The sequence below is a fragment of the Cydia pomonella genome, chromosome 1 (assembly GCF_033807575.1).
Source record: "Cydia pomonella isolate Wapato2018A chromosome 1, ilCydPomo1, whole genome shotgun sequence".
Lineage (NCBI taxonomy): Eukaryota > Metazoa > Arthropoda > Insecta > Lepidoptera > Tortricidae > Cydia > Cydia pomonella.
Genome location: NC_084703.1, coordinates 14,531,828 through 14,559,686, shown reverse-complemented (window position 1 = coordinate 14,559,686; position 27,859 = coordinate 14,531,828). Strand labels below are relative to the sequence as shown.

Sequence of the window (27,859 nt, the reverse complement as noted above, 5' to 3'; positions counted from 1 at the left end):
CCCTTTTCATAATTTTTTTTTTTTTACTTTCTAGACACATTGATGATAAAGCCAGTTGGTCATTACACATCATGTATTGTGGTATACTACACTAACGCACATTACGCATGCGCATGTCGGATTCGTCATTCATCGTTCGCTGTGGCCGACATCACGAAACCGTCATTTTCTAAAATCAGTTAATTTTGCCAACGAATTACCGCATTACTAATTATAGAAAATGCCGACCCCAGTGTTAACTATAGAGCCGCAAAATGAACTCAAGTTTAAAGGTGAGTGCTTAATGTTTTGTGACGCGTAAGCATCGAACCGTCGCATTGAAACTTGGGCATCATACATAGGTCGGGAGCTAACTGCTGACAAATGGAGTGTCTATTTCCAGATATCGGCGTATTGTCAGGGTGCGGTTTTTCTGTTTTCCTCAATTAAACGTACCGATACCTTTTTATTTTGCTTTAGGTCAGCTAAACTAAGTGGTCAAATAAAGATAAGGTGGTAGTAATCCTTGATATAAAGTAGGATAGGCATGGCCAGCTCCGGGCATGGACGAATTATCTGCCTTATGAATAGCTAGTGTCGGTACGAAAGTTTATTAGTGAATATTTGCTTCAATTGCGATGAATAAATAGAAAATATTCAGAACTCTGGTTGATATCACATTGACAATAAGCTGCTGCGTAACTTAGAGCTATAAGCCTACGACATCACCATTTCCGATATGAATTAGGAGTACCTTCTTATTTTGATGTCAAAATAGGCTTTTGCAAACAGCTGCTACTGATAGAGTCAAATTGAAGCCTATGTGATTTAACAAAGGACTATCTAATGATGATGATCTATGATTTTGTAAGAATATGTCTTTTCATAATCACATCTTAGAAAGACAAATGTGTTGGTAGTATTTTGTTTAAAAGATTATTGTTGACCATTTGTGGCAGCTGTTGTTTATTATTGTGTGTAGGACAACTGCCTTGACATTGTAAACACGGATGAGCATGTTTAAATCCACCAAGTGTGTATCAATAAGTATAATTTTTGTTTTATTTGTTATTTTAGAGGGTTTGATGGGTTAATCAAGTTGTCACTGTGGTGTTGTTGAAATAGTTATAACTAATACATTAAACATATAAAGGGCCCATTAGAACCACCTCCAAAGCAAAATTATTGACAGGTTTATTTATTTTCATACCTTTTTTGAGTTGGGGTATAGGAGAAGGGGAACCAATTTTAGGACTTAGAGGATTTTAGGACTCGTATTTTTGTTATTTTTTTAATAGAACTGTAAAGAATACATTAAAATAAGCATTTTTTATTGATATTAATTTTATTACTAACTTATCCGTTTAAGAACTAAAGCGGTCCAAGGTTGCGAGGTCAGCCATAGGGTTACTACGGAGCCAAAGAGGTTGAAAAATTTAAGTAATTTTAAGTTAAAAATAAAAATACAGTGTAAACTCTCTACAACCCATCTCAAGGGTCCGAGCATTTTTATCTTTATAGAGTTGTCATTATATGGAGTTAAGAAAAAACCAAATAAATTCACAAAAAATATGTTTTTCATTTTACAGTTTCAAAGTTGGTTTACGATTAATACATGAGGCACCTGGTGTGTTTAGTTCGAGACCATCATTTCCGAGTAAGGGCAATTTGCAATAATAAAAGAATGGCGGCTGTTTATGAACTATGAAGTTTCAGAACCTCAAAAGTTTTGTCTGCTTCTTTTGTTAAATGATAAGAAAACATGAACAATAACACCAATAATAAATATTTACTGTGTCAAAAATGAACACATGTCTTCATAATAGAGAATGGCGGTTGCGCTATAGCGAGTTTATCAATGTATGAGTTTTAAGTTAAACCAACCAAACTGTCCCCACTTCTACATTATAGAGAGTTTACACTGTAACCAAATAAAAAAACAAAAAAATAAATAAATGCCAACTGCCAAAAAAAAAGCGTGGAGGCACAGAGGGAGAGCAGCCTTCGCCCGTTGTGACAAAGCGCGCGAGCCATGCAAAGCAGTGCGGCTGAGGCTGGTCACTAAATTTAAGACCAGAAAAGCGAAGCTGCGGAGCGGAGAATGGGCGACCGTGTATTGTCACATGAGGGCGAAAGGGCTGCTCTCCCCGCAGCATCGGAGCTAAGGCAGAGTTCTTCTCACTGTCCATTCGACTCGGCTTCACCACTCATAGGTGAAACTATGGCAGAATACTACAAATTTGAACTGCTCTAGTTCTTAAACGGTTAAGTGTATGAAAAAACTTAAGTTCATAAAATATGTTTATTTTAGCATGTTCTGTATGATTGAGTTATTAAAGTTCTAATCAAAAAAGTAGTAACCATGCGAATATTTTTTTGTTAGTCTCGTAGGTATAAACTCTGACCCTTTTTTGCTTCGAAAAATGGTTTCATTTATAGGAACCTCTAAATGATGTATATTTGCTCTAAATTTTGGTATGGATAATTTCCATAAATCTTGAATAAAAAAAGAACCTTGTTGGGGTAAAGGAATATTCATAACTTTATATTTTTGACCACCCTACTAGCTATTCTTGTAATGATATCGTTTTTAATATATCAGTAATTAACAGCAAGTATCAGAACAGTTTTTCTTATAACAGAAGTATATAATATCTACACTATTCAATTTCATTAAAAATGTATTTAGTGCTGGAGAGTTGTAACACATATTTTATTTTGACTATAAGATTATAATTTATAATAATTATATTTACACATTGCCGTCAACATCAACTAAAGTACACTTTTATGGAAAAATATTTTTTATGTAAAATGTTTGGGTTATTCCTACTTGTACCATTGGGATTTTTTTTTTCAGTAGTTACCACTGGTAAAAGGTGGGTTTTTTCTTCCCAGTAGTTATCACCAAAACGTTTATAGAGTCAAATACTAATGAAAACATTAGAAATAATATAGTATAACGATTGGCATGTTGGCTGTGGGCTGGTTTCATAGATAAACTGAAATTTTATTCAATTTATAATTAATGAGATAAATTTCGTCCTCTTCAACTTCTTCAACATTTATTCAGCAAATAGGCCACAAGGGCACTTTTAGACATCAACATGGAATTTACATACAAGCAAAAAACAAGCACATTAACAATTATAAAAACAATTAACTGAAAATATTAATGCAAACTAAAGTATTATTATTACTTAGAGACGTATAAAGTCTCTAAATGTCGAATTACAAAATAAATAAATAATAATAATAATAAACCCGCGGGGGCAGCTTGTGGCGGGCTGACGGTGAGTCGCGACACCGCGGACCGCTATTCCAGAGGGCCCTTTTATTTGGCCCTCGCCTCTGCGCTTGCCTACACCGGCCGGCCAGAGTGGAGTCGCAAGAGCGGGACCTATGCTCCAGGTTGGAGGTATAAAATGTCATAACGCCGGCGGCCTGCTGAACCGATTACCGGAATCTGGCTTCCGCAGACTCCCTTCTCGACAACCTCTCAGCCGCTCCAAAGTGTTGCCCTATTGTCGCACTGTGCGTGCGGCCGTTGTGGGGCCCACTCAATGAGTTGGCGAGTCACCACCTGTCATACACAATTCTGAGACTGATAGTCACGGCAGGTGTCCGCTAGTCTCCTCCCATAGCCTATTATCCAGTCCATCCAACTTTCAAATCAATAGCCTTATGACCTTAGATCCCATCGCAGCACAAAAGTGCTGCACTGCAATAGTCTTTGCACCTGGCGGAGACCATCTCCGGATGTATCATATTGTGCGCTTGGAGATGGTATCCGCCACGTGTATCGCTTGCTTTTAGATTAATTTGTCTTAAAGGGCCTCTGCGCTGTTGGCTTCGGCCCCACGCATGCCTCCCAAAGGTCCGGGACCCCATGGTCCCGAGAGTCCCGAGAGATATGGTAAGACACAAATAATAATAATAAAACACAAACAGATACAAAAAAAATCTAAAATCATTTAGAGGTGTAAATATCTCTAAATGTCAGAACTAAATGATTATACATATAATTTATCAAATTATCCTTAGAGATGTATAGAGTCTCCAGGAGTCGAAATTATGTATAATTAAAATATTCATTAAGATAATAGAAAACATACGAGAACCGAATGAGGTGTCTCACTCTAATTATACTCAAAAATATAGTTAGCTTAAACGGACCAGTCTCTACAAACACCAGCCGTTCACAAGTATGACGCGTGTCTCAGCCATCGTCTCCCTCAACCTTCATTCGGGAAAATCCAAAATCAATGTCTTTTTAACTATTTTAGTTTTTGCACTTGCGCTGGTAAACAGTTTTAATATTTTTGATCGCATTTAAGACAGTTTACTATAACAGTAATCGACTTATAATTATTTATTAAAGCACTCTATATTTATACTATACTATATGTACTGTTTTTATTAGGTTTGGTGGTAACTACTGGGATTTTTTTCCAGTAGTTACCACTGGTAAAAGGTGGGGATAAAATTTCCAATAGGTAGTTAATTATAACTAGGTAACTAGTGGGAATAACCCGAACAGTCCTAGGTCTAGTTATTACTTTTTAGGGTTCCGTACCAAAAAGGTACAAGAGAAACTCTTATGGTGCGACTCTGTCCGTCCGTCCGTCCGTCTGTCTGTCTGTCACATCGCTAAATATCTCGAGAACCACATGAGCTATCGATTTGAAATTTGGAATAGTTATGAATAACGCTAACCCAGACACATTCAAAGAATTTTTTTTTTTTAATTTTATTAACTATGGATAATGCCCAATATGAAGAGGGAGCAAAACTTCAAAGTCTAGTGACTAGGTCAAGTGGGGCATCATTTAAATGAGCTCAAGTTGTACATTCCAAAACAATTTTTAATATTTTTTTCATAAAAAAAATACTTATGAAGGAAAATGTGTTAATAAATCATCCCCCCCCCCCCCCTCTTATCTCCGAAGTTTACCGAAAAAAATATTTTTTTTACGTTATATTAACATTACTATACATGTTACAGGAAAAATATAATCAAACCTTTTCGAATTCAGTTTGCAATTTAACCAACTTCACATGTGTTTTAAATACACCTTTTTTCAAATAAATGATCGTTTTTTGAAATCGGTTCACATGATAGAGAATTATCCTCGAAAAACGAACATACGTGCATTACATCGCGCTAATTAGGATAGATGGCGCTGTACACAATTATGCTTAGTATAGGTAATTCTGTTCAAAAGTCTCTTTATAGTAACACGAGATAATTCAAAGTTTGTACGGAACCCTCGGTGCGCGAGTAAATCGAACTCGCTCTTGACCGGTTTTTTCCAAATCATGTTAAGACTATATTCACCTGCTCATTGATCAAATCGAGTATGTATGTATTGGTTTGTGTAGTATTATTATAACTCTTTAAGTTGGGACTGCAAATATAAGCTGAAATATCAGAAGAGGTACATTTATAGGTGTCATTATCAGATCTCAAAAAGTGTCCGTTCAAGCTTTTTAAAGCAAACCCATAGTGCCCTCCTTGATTAATGCGGCGCTAAAGACTTATATACAATATAATTGATTTTTTCACTTTAGTCGCTTTGTACATAATAGGGAATATTACGCGAAACTCTGCGTAGGGTGCGCCACTACCACAATCCATCACAATATGTGGGTCTGCCTCGAAACAAGAAAAACTAAATTTGGTTGTATAAACTCTATTACTCTTGTATATTCGAGCGATTAAGAGGCAGATAACTAAATTACGATTTTCGCGTTTCCGCCTTGATGCATCAATGTCATATTTTACTATCTGTGAAAAATTCTGTGAAGTTTAGGGTACTCTATGGCTTACGAAACGTACTAGTGCTGCACTCTGGCGGCAGAACATTGCAGTAATATTCCCTATTGGAACACTTATTTCTAGATTAGGTAATGGTGTTGAGATGTATGATGTGTATTTATTATTTTATTAGGAACTCCACTAGTTCTGTAATTTTAAATTCCACTGCCGCAGTACAGATATCAAAGTTCAATAAATCTATCACAATCAGCCAATACGCGCTTACAGCCATTGACAATTTACCATACATTGCTGGTCCAATAATTAACATTAACGCTATGTACCGTGGTTACTTACTGACTCAGAAATTCACAGGACAGTCGGTGTCAGGTCTCAATTTTATTGTCAAGTTGGTGAAATAGGTGCCAGTTGATATAGTGATCAGTTGTCAGGAGTAAACTTCTCAGCGACCACTCAACGCACGAGCTAATGTCAATAGGACATATTGCAGTCGCCTCCTGCCCTCAAAAGTATAGTCATTATTATTGAAATTTTTAGTTGACTTTTCAGGGCTCTTTGAGCAGGGCTACACGACGTACATGCGGCTGATAAACCCGACCACTGATACAGTCTTGTTCAAGATTAAGACCACCGCGCCTAAGAAATACTGCGTGCGCCCCAACTCTGGCGTACTTGAACCAAACTCCAAAGTGGACATAGCCAGTGAGTGCTTGCTGTTAATTGTACATAAATGCATTACAGGAGTCAGATTTTATTGCAGTACCTATCTATTATCTTCTAATCTGTATTCTCTGTAAAAAGTAAAGTGTGTGATATGGTAAATTGTGTTAGTGATCAAATGGTAGATGATATGAAAGAACCTAATTTTAAACCTAACAAAAAGGCACCCGTCAATTTCGTTGCGGCCGATAAAGACTATGCCTTGTTTCATTGTAATTACGCACATTATTGACCGGTGTTCATATATTAATATAGGCTTTCACTATTGCAATTACCGACACTGTTTTGATGATTATTCACATATTTAATCAAAGACATCATGGAAGGTAACATTAAAATTTAAAATTAAGCCTGTGGACCACCGAGGTATCTAATTCTAATAGCTAACATAGTACATATTTTACAGTCACTCCACAGCCGGTGTTTGTCGACCCGAATGACAAGCACAAACACAAGTTCATGGTTCAGAGTGTTATTGCTCCAGAGGGCAAGACAAACATAGATCAAGTTGTAAGTATAATTACTTAATTTCTCTGTTTGACCAAAAACTTATATTACTTATATCATATTAATTTGATTTCGTTTCACAGTGGAAGGAAACGAGTCCTGATCAGCTTATGGACTATAAGCTAAAATGTGTATTTGAAACGCCTCGCGGTACTAATCTCAACGTAAGTCATGTGAAGCTTATGTATTTATTTATACCTATATGTTATAATTTGTGCAAACCTATTTGAAGTACCTGACTAAAACCTCCCACAGGACGCCGGTGACGTACCGGCGCAAAACGAAGTATCTAAGAAACGAGTTGCGGTTGCAGACGACGCGAAGACTCCATCAAAGGTAGTGCTTATCAATTTTAACTTATACTTCATTTACAGTGTTTGGCCTTCGACTTATAGAAGATTTATCACGTCGCTTAACAATTCCTTGCATGAAAGAAACTCATATATCATAATTTAAAAGTTGATGTGTTTTATAGTGTTTGTGAGCTTATTAATGTTTTATTTGCCCTTTCTACCATCACTTCATTTGTAATGTTAAACAAAACGAAAAGCACGCATTGTTGATGATGATAGTGTGAACTCATTATTTGCCGTTATTGCTCATAATCGTGAATCATTTCATTACATATCTGTGTGTATGGTATCGGAGAGAGAAGACATTCGAGAATCGGTACGAGTAGTCCCAAGCCTGGCATTGTTAAAATTGTATTACAGGACGCCGTAGAAGGCCTAGTTCAAAACGAGCCTAAGATCAAGGACGGTGACCACACATCTGGACCTTTAAGCGAAAACGCGGTTTCTACGGTACCCTTATTTTCTATTTATTTCTTATTATTAAGAAATTTTTATTACCGTTTCCATACACCGAGATTGCATACATACAAGCTATTCTATTTTTTACACCCTAAAATGGCAGTTAAATTGAAGTCGCTGTGATGTCGATCATTGATTTTCATCGCACGATTAACGCAATGTGCTGGATTGTACGCACCGTTGTAGGAAATCTCGCTAGCGTTAGATTGTACTGAAAGGGTGCGGCTACTGACGTAGTTATTTAATTTTGGTTATTAATCGTCTTAAGTTCTAAAGGTTATTGACGACCGGTCTCGCCTAATGACATGCCTAAGAAGCCGATGGTCTTGGGTTCGAATCCCAGTAAGGGTATTTATTTGTGTGATGAGCACAAATATTTTTTCCTAGGTCATGGGTTTTTTCTATGTATTTAAGTATTATATATATCCGTATGTCTGACTACCCACAACAAGCCTTCTTGAGCTTATTGTGGTACTTAGTCAATCTGTGTGAGAATGTCCTATAATATGTATTTACTTATTTATTTATTATGTGACAAATTGGTCAGTAATCAGAATAATCACATGAATATACATACTTTATTAGACGCTTTTATCCTGATATATGAGTATCTTAACATCCGGTGTTGATCGTATTTGATGCTCAAGTTGTCTAAACATGTATACTTAAGCATTTTATGTTTTTACTCGAGTAAATCGTGAGGATATCCAATTTCTTGCAATTGTATTAAAAATATGTTTTTATAGCTAAGTATAATGCGATTTGCATGACCTAAAAGGAAAAATAGCTTCAGCTCGTCTTGAAAAATAATGTAATTATATTCTCGAAGAACGGAAGCTTAGTATATCGTGAAATCACACCAGTAACAGTACATAACATTTAAACAAATAAACCAGTTCGTTTACTCATATTCATTATTTAACATTGTAAGGCTTCGAATGTCATTGCTTAATTGTAAATTACTCCTCACCAATGGCTTGATGATGCCATAAGTTGTCCACAATCACATCAGCACATCACATGCAACATTCCAACTTCCTAGATACTTTTGCCTGTCCTGTAGGCCTAGCACATGGCGCGACAGTATACGGTTTTATTCATTTTAAATACGATTAGTAGATAGTATCTTATGTAAATAAATTTCTCTTTGTTTTGAATTTCAATCAATACATTGTATTTAATTAATTGACAATGTCAAATCCTATATTATGACAGGAATTTTTTTCTCGTGATGTTTGGCAATAGCTGGATTTCACCTATTGTTTCGTAGAATTGCTAAAATCGGGTTATTCCCACTAGTTACCACCAAGTTGTTACCAGTGGTAACTACTGGGAATTTTTTCCCACCTTTTACCACTGCTAACTACTGGGACCAACCGGGACCAAATCGGGTTATTCCCACTAGTTACCACCAACTCGGTTTGGTGGTAACTACTGGGAATTTATTTTCTCAGTAGTTACCACTGGTAAAATGTGGGTTTTTTTCCAGTAGTTACCACTGGTAAAGGTGGGATTTTATTTTCCCAGTAGTTACCACCAAAATTTGGTTAGCGTTCAATACTAATAAAAACAGTATAAATAGGCAGTTGTTTATAGTTCATTAAAAGTCCAATCAATTATTAGTTTAATTCGATTAGTGTTTCAGTAAACTGCCTTAAAAGTGGTCAAAAATATTAAAACCGGTGCAAGTGCAAAAAAAAAAAAACAAATATTTAGAGAGAAATTAACGTTTGGAAAAAATTATAATTATATATTAGAATTTATTTCTCCAAAAGAATATTACAGTTCACTTACATAGAGAAATACAAGCAATCATAATGTACATTATTTACATAGTGCACGAATAGCATAAAATATATTCTAAACCAAAACTTATTTTTTTCTGTAAGAAAAAAGTGGGTACGTACTGTGTGAATTGGCAACTGGTAAGCCCAGTACAGTACATTACTCAGACCAGCGTAACGTGACCGAGACATTGATAAAGAGAGCGCGCCAGAGATACGCGTTTATACTGGTTGGTCTGAGCGATCCACACGTCCGCCGAGCTCGCCCAGCAGTTGGCGATAACAGTCCTACAACATGCATTGAGTTAATCGCTACGCGCCGATAGCAATTCAATCAATGTTGTTTGTTAAAAAAATATTAACTTATTTATTTTTAAGTATCTATATTAACTTTATTTTGAATCTTTACATTATATTAATTATTAGATTTTTTTTTCCTTTTTGCCATCGACCTCGAGAGCATGAGAGCATTTATCTTATTAATTGAAAATTGAATGAATTGTGTCGTTATCTATGAAACCTGGATCTTTTGTCAAGGGCGCTTACGCTACACTGCGTTGCGCATAATTAATTGAACTTTTAATGAATTATTGATTAAAACACTATCTATACTGTTTTTATTAGTATTGAACGCTAACCAAATTTTGGTGGTAACTGCTGGGAAAAAACCCCACCTTTTACCAGTGGTAACTACTGAGAAAATAATTCCCAGTAGTTATTTTTTTCCCAGTAGATACCAGTGGTAAAAGGTGGATAAACATCCCAGTAGTTACCACTGGTAACAACTTGGGGGTAACTAGTGGGAATAACCCCTAAAATCACATTTTTTAAATTCTTTTTTATTTTTTTATAATAAGCGATATTAAAATTATATTATTATATTGCAGTGTTCACAAACCAAAAATGTTGTCAATTGGACTCGACAGAAACGCGTTGACACGAGCGGCATTAATTTGGTCGATAAGTAGAGTCAAACTCTATTGCAATTGAGTTTCGTTTTGGATAATGAAACTCAACGATATTAAAATCCATCTTTTTATTTTAATAACATAATATTATATATTTTGGTGATTTGTGTTTATTATTACGAAAATATGTATTTTCTTACCTATTAGGATTCTAGATTGTCTTTGTTAAAAAATGATTGACCTGAAACGTCAATGACATGCAATGAAAAAAATTCAAATGTCACCCCTCTCCTTCGCGTTTGAAATAGACTATAATCCAATTGCTCATAAATTGGCAAGTGCCGTTTATTAAACTGGTTCTTTAAAATGTGTCTCAAAAAGTAATACTTTATCGGTGAACAAAAGGATTCACATAACCTCGTAAGGCCCAAGGTCCTACCAATAGGACTTATTCAGTTCGATTAAATTTAAATCATATTCAATTAGGACAGAGTTGCATTTGTTTTGTTTCATGCAATTTTCAAACAAAATAAAATCAACTGTATTCCGTGCACTATAGGTTCAAATTCCAGTGGCAAATTTTGGATTTTTCATTTCTATGGCTGGGCCTTAAGAGGATAAAGCAACATCAGATTATATTTACCTTTTATATCAAGTTTACACAGCATGTTTTTGTTATTATTTGCATTGTTTAGTCATACTCAGTTTTTGTGTGAAGGATTTTGGAACTTTTATTTTTATTTAATTTTTATACGGTTCCAGGCTTTGTCTTTCCCCAAATCGGAGAATGCTGAAAGCGACTTGCAAAAAGCGACGTCAGAGGTGATTCTTTTGAGGGAGGAGGAGAGCAAGCTTAGACATGAAAATCTACAGTTAAAAGTGAGTTTTGCGTGCGCGTTTTTTTTTTTCAATTTTATTATCGCTCTATTTATTAAATTCCTGACATTTGACCTAACTTAAATGCTCTGCTATTGTTTAACCTAAAACAAATGCAACGCAATGCATTGCGAAAATATATTTAACAAACCTCAAGCTGCAATAGTTTAGAATATTTCCTATAACTATTTGGTAGTATGGCACGACTATCATTTAACATACATTTGAATATTAACTGGGCAGACCCAACTTCCTCCTATTCGTTAAATAATTGGTTACTATATATTGGTCATATTGTGAGTTAGCCTAAGGTAGACCTAAAGCGCATTACAAATAAGCAACGTAAAATAAGCAATAATTTGATCTACGCATAAATAATATCGGCAAGAATCATCATTGGCCTTTAACATCAATTAAATGATGGTTTAAAAGGACCAATATCATTTAGCTTGATTATGTTGAAGAAACTTAATAAAATGATCTGTCTAACTTAAAATTGTGGTCATCAAAGTGCATTTAAACCAAACTGTCTTAATTTTGCAAAAATGGGGTCCAAAAAAATAAGTATGACTAGTGTAACCGAAATTTGTGAATTTTCATAACAAATTTGTTTATCGAAAAAGGAATTGTAAGAATGGACGGACGAAGTATACTTGTTTTAAAAACGGAGCCAAGCTCAAGAGTAAATTACTAGTTTCAATACAACAAGATCTTCGCACGACTATTGTCAAGAACATTAGGTTGGTACAGTAGATATAGAAAACTTAAGACTACGAGCCAGCTACAAATTTCTATGACCAATAGCATTCTGGGCGGTAACTCGTACAGTTGTTAAGGGAGATGTGCAATGAACCTTAGTGACGTCAGCTGGCGCTCCGTTGGTAGGTTGAGGAACGGCAGCGACCCAAACATGTCTGTCTGTCTATCAGTTCAATTTTAATATGATTGCTGCTTATTTGCATGTTTGCAAAACATTGTGTTATTATCGGTAACGATATGAACATAACACATGTATACAGGGTGACCTTAGCCATTGGACAAACCCTGAAATCCCACGTAGGGGGTTACATCCCAGGAATGCTCTGACGTTAATTTTTTTTATTTTATTAGAACATAAGATAAAAAAAAAAATTCTAACAAAAGTTATTTGCAATAAACGACAACAAAAAAAAACACACTGTGTTAATCTTTGGCAGTGTTTTTGACAATTTGTTCGAAATATTTGATAATGATGGCATTTTTCAAATGTCAGTAGCTTATTTGTGTCATAAATAAAAAAGATAATCGAAAAGGATGAAGAAGGTTCTATACTATTCTTTGAGGTATTACCCAAGGTAACACATACAGGCTGCTCCAAAGTAAAAATTGGTAATTAATTACCAATTTTTGCTTTGGAGCAGCCTGTATGTGTTACCTTGGGTAATACCCAGGGGTCGGACAAAAAGTGCGGATGACGTAAAAATGACGTAATCTTGCACACAGAATGATGTTTGAGTTTGTATTTAAACTTCCGTGTGACATGTAGTAACAAAGTAGTATTAATGAAGTAACAAAATAATCGTAAATAAATCCATGGAATTAATAATACAGGTGGTAGGGTGATGTAGTGAATAAAATAAATTTCACGAAACTTGTTACCATAAGGTATAATTATTTGAAATTAGTTAGAACAAGTCTGTGGGATTGCCACAATATTCAAGTAAAGATGACATTTTAGAGCGTTTTCTTATACATTAGTAAATATAAATTTTAGCTAAATATAATCGTGAAGATACAATAGCTAAACAATAACGAAGTCAATTTATTGTTCATCTGATTGACAATGTGTCAGTCTAAAACGTACTTACTCATTTCAAGTGGCGATATCGTTTAATAAAGAGGTTGATAAATGATAAGTGATAATTGTTTATGAAAATCAAAAATACTATTTGAAATCATCCTATAAGTGGTTTAACGTCATCCGCACTTTTTGTACGACCCCTGGTAATTTGTTAATTTCTTCGAAACCACTACACCGGCTGTTATGATACTTTGTACACTGGTTCTAAATATCCTAATGCATATGTAAATTTCGGCTTCGTCCAATGGCTAGGGATACACTGTATAAATTGTGAAAAACATTTTTTTAAACATTTGTACAGAAGCCGCAAATAATTGACATTTTAACCGAAGTCGCAAATAAATACACACTCACACAAAAAGATTAGACTGTCATAATCATAACGTGTTTGGAAATCACCTGCGGATGTCTGCCGTTACTCAGCACTACCTACTTTTAACCGTTAAAGTTATACCCACATTACTATACTACGACTAAGAAAACAGAATTAAGTAAGAAAGGGTTACTGCTGGTGCTGCATTATGATCGCTCAGACTTAAATGTCTGATCAGAGTCAACTTGGAATATGCTTGACTCGCTTCTTCTCAGTCCCTGCTGCGTTATTCGACGTATTGCATTATTTATTGAACTTATACCTAAGGTGTATTTGAAAAACTTCGAAAACGGTGTAATAAAAAAAGAACAATATATACTAAATTAGAAGCACTTTCTGCTATAGCACAGTAAGCAAGATGCCTTGTTAAGTGTTGCATTAGGGCTCTTTGAGGCGGCGCGCGAACTCGCATGCGATTTTATTTACTTTGCGTGCTGATCAACTACCGCAATTTAATGAAACTCGCATGCGAGCTCTCGCACCGCGTAAATAAAGCATAAATAAGTGTTGCGAACGTGTGAAGTGTTTCTAGTTTAGGATTTAACAACCGGAGTCGCCTTTAATAGCTTACCCCTCTGTCGAAAACCCTGGCCATTGGTCATATGTATTCTATGGACTGACGTTTATCTGAAATGGCTATTTGTACGTCAAGTACATTTGACGTGCCCCTCCCCCGCAAAAATCGGCAGCCTTTTGTACAGAAAATTACAGATAAGACGTCTCCAGTTGTTAAATCCTCCAAGAGTTTGAAGTGTAATGGTTTGCAATATTTTGGACGGTGACTGGCAAAAGTTAACATATTTAAATTTAGCATCAGATCTCGTTGTCAGATGTATCTTTAAATAATGATCACACCTCCCTGTTAGACCACTATCCCTTACAGTGATATTCAAAATTATAGAACAGACTTTTTGAAAAATCGTAACGCTTTTTTAACTCAAAATACGGTTGCCAAAATTTAATTAGTCATCTTCAAGCCTTTCACCAGTAACATAAACTATTCACGTTCTGATTGTAACTGGTTTTCCACCGGAGGGGCGAGCCGAGCCTGTGCGGGCTCGCGATTGGCAATAATAGTCACCGCGAGCTCGCGCGTGATCGCCGTTGACTGTAGGCTTCGTGCAATGTTTTCATCTACCTTCAAATGGCTAAATATTCGACCTCGTTTTAGGTTCTTTATTAGGGCGAATCTTACAAAACAAATTAACAATATAGCACGATGGTTATGTTGACTAAGTAATATATCTTAGTAAAATTTCTGTAAGTTTAAGCACATCGAGTTAAATTAATCGACTTGTAGAATTGTCGCAATTGTCGTTTGTTGACATTCTTTTAAATACCTAAAAATACTAACTTATAGTAGAAATGGCTTGTACTATCATTACGGTATTTCCTAGTAATGAACAGCAACGAACAACAAAGCACCTACCGCAAGAAGCGTGTTTCTGTTGCAGAGTTAATTTATACCCTATCGACAGCAATACGGTTCATTATTTATTACACCAACAAATATTTCAATTCACGTCTCGCACATCCTTACTATTTCCACCGAAGATGCGCTGGGAGAGGATTGAAAATCCGCCATACAAATTTCAATTCTCGCCACGCGCCGTCTCGTCTCGCCCTTCAGGTGGAAAACCAGCTTTATGCTTGATAAAAAAAAACCGGTCATAGATGTGAAACGCACCTTAAAAAATTGTAACAACATTTGCACATAGACTAATTATATGAAAATTGCTTTTAATAACGAGTAATTTTATGTTTGATGTATTTTGATGTATGACTTTTTTTTATTAAAACTTATAATAGTAGTTTATGTGACTGCTACATAATAAGAGACGTTAAAATACGAGTGTGGGTTTAAGAAACGAACTAAGTGAGTTTCTAAGGACCATACGAGTGTTTCATTACTTAATTAATAATTATGTACACTACACACAAACTATTTTATTTACACACATATTATAAACTTTCTATGATATAATCACTAACCTCATAAATTACAGAGAGTTAAGAATTAAAAGTCAGTTCTGCTTGTTTTATTTTACTTGTTTCACTGTGCACGTGATTGGGTATTATTTGCTTACCAATGTCTTAACTAGCGCTCCCGCGTTCGTTAGCGATCAACAGCATCATAATGGTCCTGTAGAATAAAACATTTAGGCGCTAAGACCAAGCGCACTATAATTAACGCTAATAACACTTATGTTTTACATCACCAAGGTTATCATATCTGTGCGAGTCGATTGTGTTATCCTTCTGCTATATATGTATGCGAGTGCGAAATACCCTGTGTAAAATTATCTTACTTTTTAAATGTGTTATTTATAGTCCTACTACTTGTTGCTGTGCCGCTATTTATGAAATAGGAAATTACTGGAGGTTTAAAAATTCATTCAGAAAGTACGGAGGGTTAAGCCGTCAACCCCGATATAAGTCAAGATTAGTGATGTGCTGATTACGGATTTGGCCGACTATCCGACTAATCTGCGCTCGGTAGATCGCTATAGGAGCCGCGTGCACGTTGGAGGGTCTGCCATCTTGTGGCCTGAATCGGAACCATAAACTCTACATTGACACTTCACGTCAAAGCAAGTGCCGCCCTCTACTTTCCTATGCATTGTAGGTTACATTGGACGCTTAAACTAGACATTTACACTTCGCGCCAATAAACAGGGGGCTCCTGTGCTGCCCTCTACTCTTCATGCACGTCCCCTTAATTTCAGCTTTTTAGGACTTCAGGAAGTACCCTAAGCGCCACTTGCACCATCCCACTAACCCGGGGTTAACCGGTTAAACCGTCAACCAAGTGTCAAATTGTTCTGGTATCCATGGTAGCTCCTGGTTTAACCGGTTAACCCCGGGTTAGTGGAATGGTGCAAGTGGCCCTAAGAATTTTGATAATCATCAGTGAGTGAGTTAGTGACGAAATCGGTTTTTATTTAGATATCAATGAAATCTAAAGTATAAGAGCTATGTAATTGATACTTTCTATGTTTAATAAGTCCACTATTAACATCATATCCAGAGAATTTTGTTCATCTGGTATAATCGGGCTTCAAAAAAACGACGAAGCGCTTCGAGACAAGGTAGGTATTAGGTAGTGTAAATAAGATGGTTTTTCACATATATGTAGTTATAAATTCAAAAAACCTATTTACTTATCGATCTGGTTTGACCGCTCTTACTTGTTTTTGATTATTAATTTCAATCATCTTGTTTGGGTAACGTAAACTGATAATTTTTGGAACCCAAAAAAGGATCAGTTTACTAGTGAGGAACCCATATAGTTTCTCCATGTCCGGCTATCTGTCCGTCCGCGGCTTTGCTCCGTGATCGTTACTACTAGAAAGCTGCAATTTAGCTTAGATACATAAATCATGCATGGCGACAGAACGGTAATACAAACCTATCCCATACAAAATTTTATTTATTTATTCTGTTTAACCCAATGGTGTGGGATATATCTTTCAAAACGGATCTCTTAACTACTATTTTTTGATAAAAAGAATATTTTCGGAAATAATCGCTCTAAAAGAAAAAAATGTGTCCCCCCCCCCCCCCTCCCTCTCTAAGTTTTGTACCATGGTTCCAAAACATAAAAAAATCGTAATAAAAACCTTACTAAATACTTTCAATATAAACTACAGCGAACATGATCGGTCCAGCCTTTTTTAAGTTATCGCAAAAAGTCGTCTCTTCTAAAAAGACGAACAAAGCGCTGCGCTGCGAAGGTACTCCCTTATGCTTGTAATGTACATGATACTTACTAATAGCCCCAATTTAGTCTATTCTGACAAAATCTCGACTCGACAACGGCTCGGTATGCTCTTGGCCGATTTTTTAAATATAACTTAGTGTTCTAAATTTTGATCTATAATAAATCGCTAATCAACGTAAAAAATAATTTTGGAAGTCAGATCGAACTTTGTTTTGTAACAAGCTCACATATACTCCAAATACACTCCGATCGGTTTCTAACCTTATTAATGAAACTTTACGAGCCTGAATTATTTCAATTACGTTTTATCCCTTTCTGACAAATACAAAAGTCAAAAAGACAGATAATGACAAACTATTCATAGCTAATTCAGGCTTGTAATGAGTTTTTGAATATAGTACATTGTAGGAGAGGCCGGAAAACCGCTTAAAGATGGACGAGTGAGTTTGAGTAGTGTTTTTCACGACTACTGCGAGGAAATAACATTTGCAGTACTTTATTAGAAATTAAAATTTATATTGGCATGAGGACAATTGTTGAAAGAAAGCGATGTATATTTGCCAGGAACATTTATATTTTCTTCACCAGAAGAACTCATTTTTATAGCGTAGATACGTGTTTCTTGTATTTTCAGTCAAACACAATTTACACTATCCAATTCAGTAAGTATTTTCCGATCCCGCCTTTTTTACTTTTTTTTTAACAATTATGGCCTCCATGTGAGTCCTTTAAGCCAAGTCTTTGTTTTGTAATGTTCAAATCATTCATTTAAATCACTTCATTTAAAGAGTTATATGGGCAGAAAATCCTTTTTTAGCACTTTTAAGAGGCGTTTTTCTGTTGTTTGCTTCAACCCGACTCTAAACTTAGAAGCGTTTTTTCTAAAAAAAACACAAACGGCTACAAAAGTAAAAACGCTTTAAGCGTGAACTGAATGGTTTAGACGTTTCTTTTTTTAAAGAAGTAATTGGTCCTATAAATAAACAAATTTTATTTTTGAAGGAAAAAGTTGCGGCCAAGAAAGACTTTACCATCACCAATGACTGATGATGATAACAATGAAACATTGTAGTAGTGGTGGTTCAGGTGCTACAGCTATTGCCTACTTTCCAGCTTGGTTTTAGACAATCTATTGCCACATTTCCGAACAGTGGCGTGAAAACGCTATTAGTATCTACGCTAAACGTCACGGAACGAGCGTGTAATCTCAGCGGACGACTCCCGCCAATTAACGAAAAACTATCACAAATATGAAAGTCATTTGTCTCTTCTTATCCTAAAAATTAAATTGGTAAAACATATGCTCAAAATTATGATCGGTTTTGGGAAAAGTAACAACGAGAAAATCTATACCGTCAACCGGGGTGAATACGGATAGCGGGATGAATAGGGATAAAAACCGCGAATGACGTTAATTTTCTTAAACACTACCCACACAAATTGTAAGTAAGTAACACATTATTTTACGAAACAGGCCTAGTGGATAACTTATCCCCATGTGATTGACAATAATAGTAAAAAATCGAGTCCGCAGCAAGTTCGGTTCTCGATACAAACGTAGTTACACTCTCATTTTAAAACGACTTGCAAGATTGCTCTGAACCTTTGTAATTAGAATAGGTTAACCCTTTTCCAGGCCGCACTAATCTACAAGGTTTTACCAAAAAATTCAAATATATTCCAATTAGCTTTGATGATTAATTTGAAGACAAGTCGCATTTCCTGAAAGTGTAATCTAATTTGAACCTTAAATCGGAATGCTTAAGTTGAAATTCTAATGGCGCGTATGTGGTCGATAAATCGTACTATGCCTGGAAAAGGGTTAAGGTTTTTCATACAAAACTTGTTGCTCTATTTCGTTTGTTTTATAAGCTGGAGCTATATACCTCATTGTATATGCAAAGTTTCGTTACAATTCAACACGTAGTTTTTAGGAACGAAACTCCGTTTGTATGGCAAGGTGAAATTCGGCTAAGCTAGCTGAGGACTCTTTAAGAAATTCAGGTCAATATTCTATGTTTTTATCCCAATTCACCCCTGTTGATGGTGTCATTCTACCCATTAGGTCGTTAACTTCCGGATACAGAACATTTATAACAATTGTATCTTTGAATCAACATTTATCATCGCAAAAATAAAAACGTATTAAGGTCCTAGGACGAAAATGTCACTCCACTTGTCCCCACGCCCTCGCTAGAGACTAGCAGTGTTTTCATGTTCGAACTGTACTGGAATTTACCTAATCATAAGTTGTTATCGGACTTAAATATGCTATGACTAGTTGAATATGTACAATTCAAACTCCTTTATTTTATCGATTTACTGTAGTAGGGATTGAAGTAACTGTAAACTGCAGTTTACGGTATCCTCTAAGTGTCTCAGTACCGCTTATTAACCTATGTACTGCAATACCTTAAGCAAAATAAATATTAAAAACAAGTGTTATTATTGTTCATGTACAGTCAGCATCAAACGTAGCGGATCAAACAGGGCTTCAAAAGTCTCTACCATTCTGTAACAGCTTAATAAAAAGTGATGGTTCTATATTTACAACAATTTAGACTGTAAAAGATAAACTTTTGAACGGTACTTTTAGAGATTTATCTATATTTGGAAAAGTTATCACGTATGTCAGATACTTTAGCCGCCTTGTTTCATCCGCTACTATTGATGCTGACTGTACCTTGTCATCAATAAGCTAAAAATCACAGTAGTATTATATTCAGTAGACTGAGAGGACATTCTCTGAAGCTGACACGGACGCAGAGTAGTAGCAACCCAAGACGACACTTCCTGTCTAACCGCGTAGTGAAACTGTGGAACAGTTTGCCCAAATCCGTAATCAGTGCACCCTCAATGAATTCTTTTAAAAACAGACTCTACAAACATTTTATAAATGGACAAAACACAATTGCAGGACATTGATGTGCACGTATCAGCTATAAGCTGCCTGTGCATTCATAAATAATAAATAATATGTTGCATGTTGTGTTCGTCTATCGCAGGAAGAGCTGCTGCGTCTGCGCCAAGCGGGAGGCGATGGTCGCGGCGCGGCGCGGCGCCACTCGTACGGGCCGGAGAAGCAAGCGCAGGCGGCCATGATGCCGTGGCTCGCCACTGCCGTCGCCATGGCCCTGCTGGGCATCATCATCGGCAAGTTCCTCATGTGAACGGTATCGTTGCCGCCGCGGTGACCGGACGCCTCACACTCACCGCTGTTCCACCACTCCCAACGCCTCTTCCTCGCACAAGGCAGCTTCACCTTCATTTAACGCCCCTCTGGCCATGCTTCAGTCGAGATACGCTCCTGCCGAGAGCTGTGTGACTATGCTAGACAATCCTCTTCCATAGAACAATCGGTGCGATCCATCCGTTCGATTCCGGTACGATTTCGTTCGCCTCAAGCATAAGAATAGTTATTTCCCGGCTCTTGATTTATAAAACTCCTCAACATTATTTCATTTGTTTTTGGATCTAATTAAACATTTGCTACCAAAAGCATGTATTGTAAAGTAATCATTTTTGTAAATCAACCGTATAAATAGTAAGTGTTTGTAAAAAGATTTAATTGATAGCTTCTCTTTATGTGTATTTGTGTCACAATTGTTTGATATAGAGAGATATCTGTAAAGACTTGAATTGAATATTTAGAAAATATCGTGGATGAGTGTGACATCGTCGGTGTACATTTAGGATTCGTATTAAATTGAAGCATTAATAAAACTTAGAGTAAATATAATGTACACACTTGAGTAATTCCGCTTTCATATTCGAATAGTTAATAAATATGTAGAGGTTTTATAGCATTCATGGTATACTGTATAAAGTAGGGCAGTTATAAAATTAATTGTTTGTTAACGAGCAGACACCAAATATTTTCCACGAGGTTTGCCGAGGGAGCGCTTGGTATGTCTTATTCATAAAAAGGTCTCAAAAGCACTTTGCCTAAAACGGTAGGCTAAAAAGGTTTGAAGTTTGTTGTGTTAAGGTTATTCGAGTTTCCTAAGGCTTATAGGCTAAGAAGTCGGCGTGTCGTTAGCAGAGCCAGGAATATTCGAGAAGCCTTATTATATAGTTAGGGGTCATCCATCAATTACGTCACACGAATTTCTAGGTTTTTTGACCCCTCCCCCCTCCTTGTCACACTTGGTCACATTGGGCACACCCCCTCCCCCCTGGTGTGACGTCACATTTTTGGCAATTTTGTTTTCAAAGAAATCGGCGAATCGAATTAGGTATTAGTAATTATTTATCAAAATATTTTTGAAAAAAAAAAATTAGTTATTTAAACCCCAAACTGATTAGGAAAGAAAATTAAACGAATAAAAACAATAATCGTCCCAAAAACTTGTTATTTAACTGTAGAGCGAATTAAAATTAAAAATCGGTTACAGATGAACTTAAAGTGACGTCACAAAGTTGTGACTCCTCCCTTGTCACAACATGTCAGATTTTCTTGACCGCCCCCCCCCCCCCTAAACGTGTGATGTAATTAATGGATGACCCCTTACGGTATGAATCATATCTTGATATGCCTTTTATGAATAAGGCCAGTGGAATTTGTTTCTTAAATCGTCAATGAGTTACCTCGAAAACACCTACGCCGTGCGAGTGAAAAAGATATGTGTAATGTGTATATCATATAAAATACTGAATGGGCATGCTCCAAAATTTTATTAGAAGAAATATGTCACTAAATATTTTAAATAAATATCTTGCTCATTCCATTTTAAAGAAATATCATCGGTTAAAATATTAATAAATTGTAATACTAATTACTTAGTTTTTTTACTTAAGAGGCCGTTATCGATTTTAGTCGCAATAATGTCAAATTGATAGATTTAGCGCATGAGAAAGTACACCTTTTGTTAACTATTAGAAATAACAAGTGCTGGTTTCTTTTAGCACGTCTTGTTATTTTTCATTTTAATAAATCATTTTTATGAAAACAGAGTCACTTAATTAGTAATGATTTTTTTTCTGATGGACGTTTAGATAAACGCGCGTAAAGCAGTGCAGCAGCGCAGCTTATTTGTAAATTTCGTAAAGTTTGGACTGCTAAAAATGGTAATTTTGTATTACATTTTAATACACTACATTTTTGTTATTATAAATTTGAAGTAGTGTAAATTAAAGTTAGACGAAATCAATTTTCTCCAGAAATTACTTCAAAACAAGTGACAATTTCTCTGAAAATCGATTTAATTTCAATGCAATTTTGATACTTAAACAATCTACAACATTTGCTGAAACCGGTTTTATACATCATTTTGTATAATTTACTACCATAATTTTTTGATGAATTTTTAAAAACTGTCCCTTAACGTCACATATTAGCGGGGACGCACGCTTGCGACCTCATTATTAAAAGGCAAGATGAAAAAACGTGGTAATAGAAACCAATACTTGTTATTTATATATTACGTAACAAAAGGTGTACAATTTCAACGACTGAATCTATCAATTTTACATTTTTTTTCTAAAATCGTTACCGGGCTCTTTACAGTTTACCGTTTAGCAAGCTGACTAAACAATTCTATTCATACATTTTTCATTTTTTTACTCCACAAAAAATTGGCCCATCCAGTATTTTTTTCGTATTCGCCAACCATACCAGTTACTTTCGATGTCATGCAATTAGTTACATTTCAAACTATTTTTGTTTTTAGTGTATATTGAACCTGATTCATTTCTCCAGATATTTGCAGAGCTGAGAATGAATACACTGTGATTTTTATTTCGCTAACTTTAGAACTGTGATATTGAAAATGATTGTCTGATATCTGAATTTATTTAATTCCTTATAAGAGTAATGATGGCAGTTGTAAAAAATGAATACCGTTATGGTATGTACTTTTGTATTTAACGTGCGCTATGTTTTTGTAATAACATGCGCTACGCCGTTCGTCAACAAACTGTTTTGCAGTTTGGCGAAATTTTTGTTACTGTTAATGTATGTGTTTTTTTTTTATAAAATAATAAATAAACAATAAAAAATGTTACTGGTGTAAGGAATATTTTGGCATTTAGATAGAAATATCAGCGTCTGTATGTTTAAACAACCGGTTTAAACTTACTGTTGATAGCAAGTCGAGAGTTCTGTACCTTTTTATGTAAGGATATCGACAATGCCATGGACATTAAAATTGACCACTCCGCAATATTTTTCGAAGTTTAAGACGAAGTTTGTTCAAAACCTGACCAAGTATAAAGATGGTGTTGCTGTTATCTTGGCATATAAGTTAGCGGAAACAATAACTATCACGGTGTATAAGCTCCATGGCGTCCCAGCCGTCTGCCTAACTTTTGTGTACCAAGTGTGTTTATTTCATTATTTAAAAAATTGGATAGCTTGCCTGAATGTATAGGAGGCTTAAGTAGATTAACAAGCATTTAATTAAAACATTGTCTTGTGAATACATGTGACGTATTTTCGGTTTGATTTATATACCCAAAATACACCTAACGCGTTGACAATGGAGTCGTTTCAGATATGATTGAGCAACTTGTTCACCATTTGCCATGATACATCTGATGGCGACGCTATGTCGGCCGTTTGACTAAGCGCAACATTTTTTAAAACTGAAGTTTAAACTATTTTTTTTTGTATTGTCTAGTGTAAGTAGTGTGCACGTTGCATTAAGGTGGACTAACGTTTTTTTGTCACTCGTTGCCATGAATACGCTTTGCGGGGTCACTCTTTAATTTAAACCATGGTCTTATAAGGGCTGTCCCTGAAGTAAAGAGACAAATTTATTATCAAAAAATCTGGTAAACGTTAAAAGTTATAATTTTGGTTGAAAGTTGTAAGAAAATTAATTAAATTATTAAGTTGATATCGGTTTTGCGCCCACAACCTCTTAAAAATATTTTTTTCTTAAAGTGTTCGCGGCCCGTCACCTTACGGCTTTTCACGATTTTGAAGCCACTCCTTTGGCCATACAAAATGTTTCGTCAAAAAATTGGCTTTTGATACAATTTTTTGGTTCTATGTTACATCTATATGACTGAATGGAAATTAATGAATGGTTGTATGGAAATATTGCCTTCATGAACATCACTGGGGTTCGCCGGAACATTGGTTCAACAATCGTCAATAAACGCAGAGTACTCTTTTCAGTTAACTTGCATAAACTTTTCGGCTCTCTTTTTGCACGTTTCTCTTGATCCTTTATATGTCTAAAAGCAATTTGGTTCATATATGTTTTTAAACCTAGATCGTTCCTTTTTCATTCTGGCGACAGACAGCTTTGATACTTTTAATTTATCCGCTGCCACTCTGACGGACGTTAACGGAGTCTTATTAAAAATCGATTTAACTCTGTTAATGATTCGAGGTAGCGTGATTGTCCTATTTCTTCCCGAAACCTTAAAACTAATCTCAACCGTTTCTTCATAATGTATTTTTATTATATATATATACTAGTTTGTCTAGCTCTTCCTTGAAGAAAGTGTTTGATAATATCTTTTTTAATATGAGACTCGTAAAATAAAGGCAATTGTGAAAAACCCTAAGAGCATGTGCTTCATATTCTGATGCTTAAATTTGAAAAAACGAATAAGCAATAACGAAATTCCCGCTTGAAATAACAGACAATGAAACCATAGAAGCAATGACACTAAAACTTTACTATTGTTTTAATAAAATTTTCAGTCAGGAAGACTTTGAAAGTTGTCTCTTTACTTCCGGGACGCCCTTTAGTATATAAATTCAACATGCATTTATTAATTAGATATATTATTTCCTTTCCATAATAAGCCAGTAGCCAGTCGAATGTGATACAATATATCTTCTAAAAAACTGCTACGTTTGTCTCTTGGCCGACGCGCCCGAAAAACGACAAAAAATAGTTGATCCACCCATAAAGATTATTCTAATACCGCCCTGCATTTGTTATTATTAACCTCGTCTCTTGTAAATAGCGATGACAATGCTGCAAAACACGCAAATTACGGCTATTTTACATGTTGATCGATGGGTTTTACCCTAGTCGTATTATCCGTAAAGTACATTTGTTTCTATTCCAAAAAATATTATTATCTGTAAAAAAAAATTATAAACATACCATGAACCAAAATTCAGCTGAAACTAGCATCCCTTTATTTAGTCAAAGCGGAGTCACGCAGTATTTTCCCAATTTCTCTAGTCTTTACTTTAAAAATTACAACGAATTTTACGTAACACAGTATTAAACTACGGCGTACTCATATCGCACTCGCGCATATTTGACTGAACGATTGCATACGTCGCAGAATACTGAATACTAGCCTTGGCAAATCGGTGGACAGAGGCAGAGGCCTGTTTGATGACGAGTGCACGCCGGGGGAGGAAACAGCCGGTGAGCATCCTTACTTGCTTAAAAAAAGCTATTAGACTTGAAAGCGACCGGTCGGTGTCCGGACTTATCGTTAATATTTAATGTTATTTATTTTTGGACAAAGCAATTAATGGACATAGTTTAGAGTCGAGAATTTCGGGTCAGACTATATGAATTCATGATTAAATCTGACTGGATGAACTGTAGGTTTGGTTGCTGCTGAATTATTTACCAGGTACCACGGTTGATGGGGTCATTTGGTGTCGCCTATGTTCATAAAATTATTTGTGTTGTAACGCCACCTTATTATTACCTAATCCTAGTATTCTAAAATGTCATGTCAACGCCCTTGATTGTAGATTTGTGTCGGTATATTAGGAAGAATTCTCTCTTGTTTTCATGCTGCATTTTTATTTTTAGTTACCTGGCGTAAATTAGATTTTTTTTTCTTATTGACTCTGATGGATTAAAACTTTTAAATGTCGTTGTTTTTAAGCTTTCGTATACCTTATTCAAATTAGATGTGGAATTTGCAAAAAATAGAATGAATAAGTTAAGCACTTTTACTAAAAAGACAAACTAGGCTCTTTCATTTCAATAGGTTAAATAAAAACTTGTTACCACATCTTCCTGTTTGAAGGAACTGTGTATACAACAAGTTGAAGCTGTTTGGTGAAAGCAACTATCACCAACTACTGCTTGTCAGGCGGTACTCGGCTTGTTAAACGTTTTATTCATTTGATGTAAGTGATTGTGTTATTACTTAATAATATGTAATGTAGTGTAATTACCGATTGCATAATTGTTTACATCGTTACGGGCGAACACCTGAGCCCGCGGGTCACACAGACTGCCGACGGTGTGCTGTCGGCCACTCGTATGTACTTGTACAGCACACAGCATATAGCTCGGTGGTAATGCTTGCCTGGTCTGCACATTTACGCTCGGCCGTTTTACTCGACGGTCTGTGTGTGCCCCTTAACTTGTTTTTATCTGATTTAATACTATATTACCCATATTATTCAATTCAATTCCACTGTTAGAGCTTTGCCTCCTATTTTTAGAGATGATGATTTCATTGGGAAAAGGTTATTTTAATGTCATTTGTTTTTTTTTTTAATTTAACGGAGACTATAGTTTAATTAAAATATCCGTATGGTATTGTTGTTATACTATTATGCTATATTGTATCGTTTTCTGAAATAAAATACTTAATTTACGATATTTATTATTTTGTAACATGTTTCATTATCATTACACTGCTTGTTTTAGGTATACTCTCTTAATAGTTTTAATTTATTAACTAAGGTTTCTGCTCGAGAAATCTCGAGAAATTTGTCAATCGTCGAGGTGGGAAAAAAAAATTCAATGCCTCGAGAACTCAAGAAATAAATGTATTGTGATAAGTAAAAAGAAAACACACGTATACGAGTGCTTCGAAGCCCACATCTCGAGAACTCATGAAATAAATCTATTGCGATAAGTAAAAAGAAAACACGCGTATACACGTGATGTGTTTATAGTGTATTTCATTAGGCAGTTGAATAAATGTATTTTTTTTTTACTTTATCAAGTACTTAAAACATTTATTAATCAACCAACCAAATAAAAGACTGCCTTGATCCATCCACTAACGATCTGGCTTCAACCAATTTACATGTTTTGAACTACCTTCAAATGTCTGGAGAATTCGTCTCGATTTAGGTTCATTACTATACTCTTTTTTAGCATTATAAAAAAAGGTAAACAACCTTGACGTGTCTTTATAATATTGAAAAACGCTTTTCTTATGAAAGCAAACTAATGTGAATGATTTTGATTTATAATTGTTACATTTTAGCCGAGACATATTAAATATATAGACACGTCAAGATCGCTTGTCGTCTTTGTAATGCATTAAAAAAAACGTATTATAGGGCCATGTAATAACAAATATTACAAAACTAAATTACTATTGATAAATCATATCATCCTGATATATTCCTATTAGCAAAATAGCACAATTTTAAGCAGATTAATTGTTACGTTGAGTACGTATTACGTAGTAAAACTTCTGTAAGTTTGTCACACACTTAAATGAATTGATTTGAATATTCTTGCCTAATAAAATACCATATTGTGGTTTGTTTCTATTTTGTTAAATATCTAAAGAAATACACTATAGCATATCACACCTATAGTTTTTATTTTATTTTTATAGTTGAATTTATGATTATTAGGTGCAATTTATGGTAACAAAAAT

At 35.3% G+C, this 27,859-nt stretch overlaps 1 protein-coding gene across 3 annotated transcripts; it reads left to right on the top strand.

The window, feature by feature from the left end:
* Nucleotides 1-35: 35 nt before the first annotated feature.
* Nucleotides 36-26,841, top strand: LOC133516262 (vesicle-associated membrane protein-associated protein B). 3 transcript variants are annotated; one of them, XM_061849110.1, is made up of 8 exons: nucleotides 36-272; nucleotides 6,308-6,460; nucleotides 6,885-6,988; nucleotides 7,069-7,149; nucleotides 7,241-7,321; nucleotides 7,699-7,788; nucleotides 11,252-11,368; nucleotides 20,305-26,841. In XM_061849110.1, exons 1-8 carry the CDS (start codon nucleotides 221-223, stop codon nucleotides 20,467-20,469), a joined length of 843 nt encoding a protein of 280 aa, XP_061705094.1. In that variant the 5' UTR covers nucleotides 36-220; the 3' UTR covers nucleotides 20,470-26,841. The 3 variants fall into 3 exon arrangements, with proteins under 3 accessions (XP_061705094.1, XP_061705087.1, XP_061705101.1); XM_061849103.1 differs by having other exon boundaries at nucleotides 48-272; nucleotides 6,296-6,460; XM_061849117.1 differs by lacking the exon at nucleotides 7,699-7,788 and having other exon boundaries at nucleotides 52-272; nucleotides 6,296-6,460.
* The last annotated feature ends 1,018 nt before the right edge of the window (nucleotides 26,842-27,859 follow it).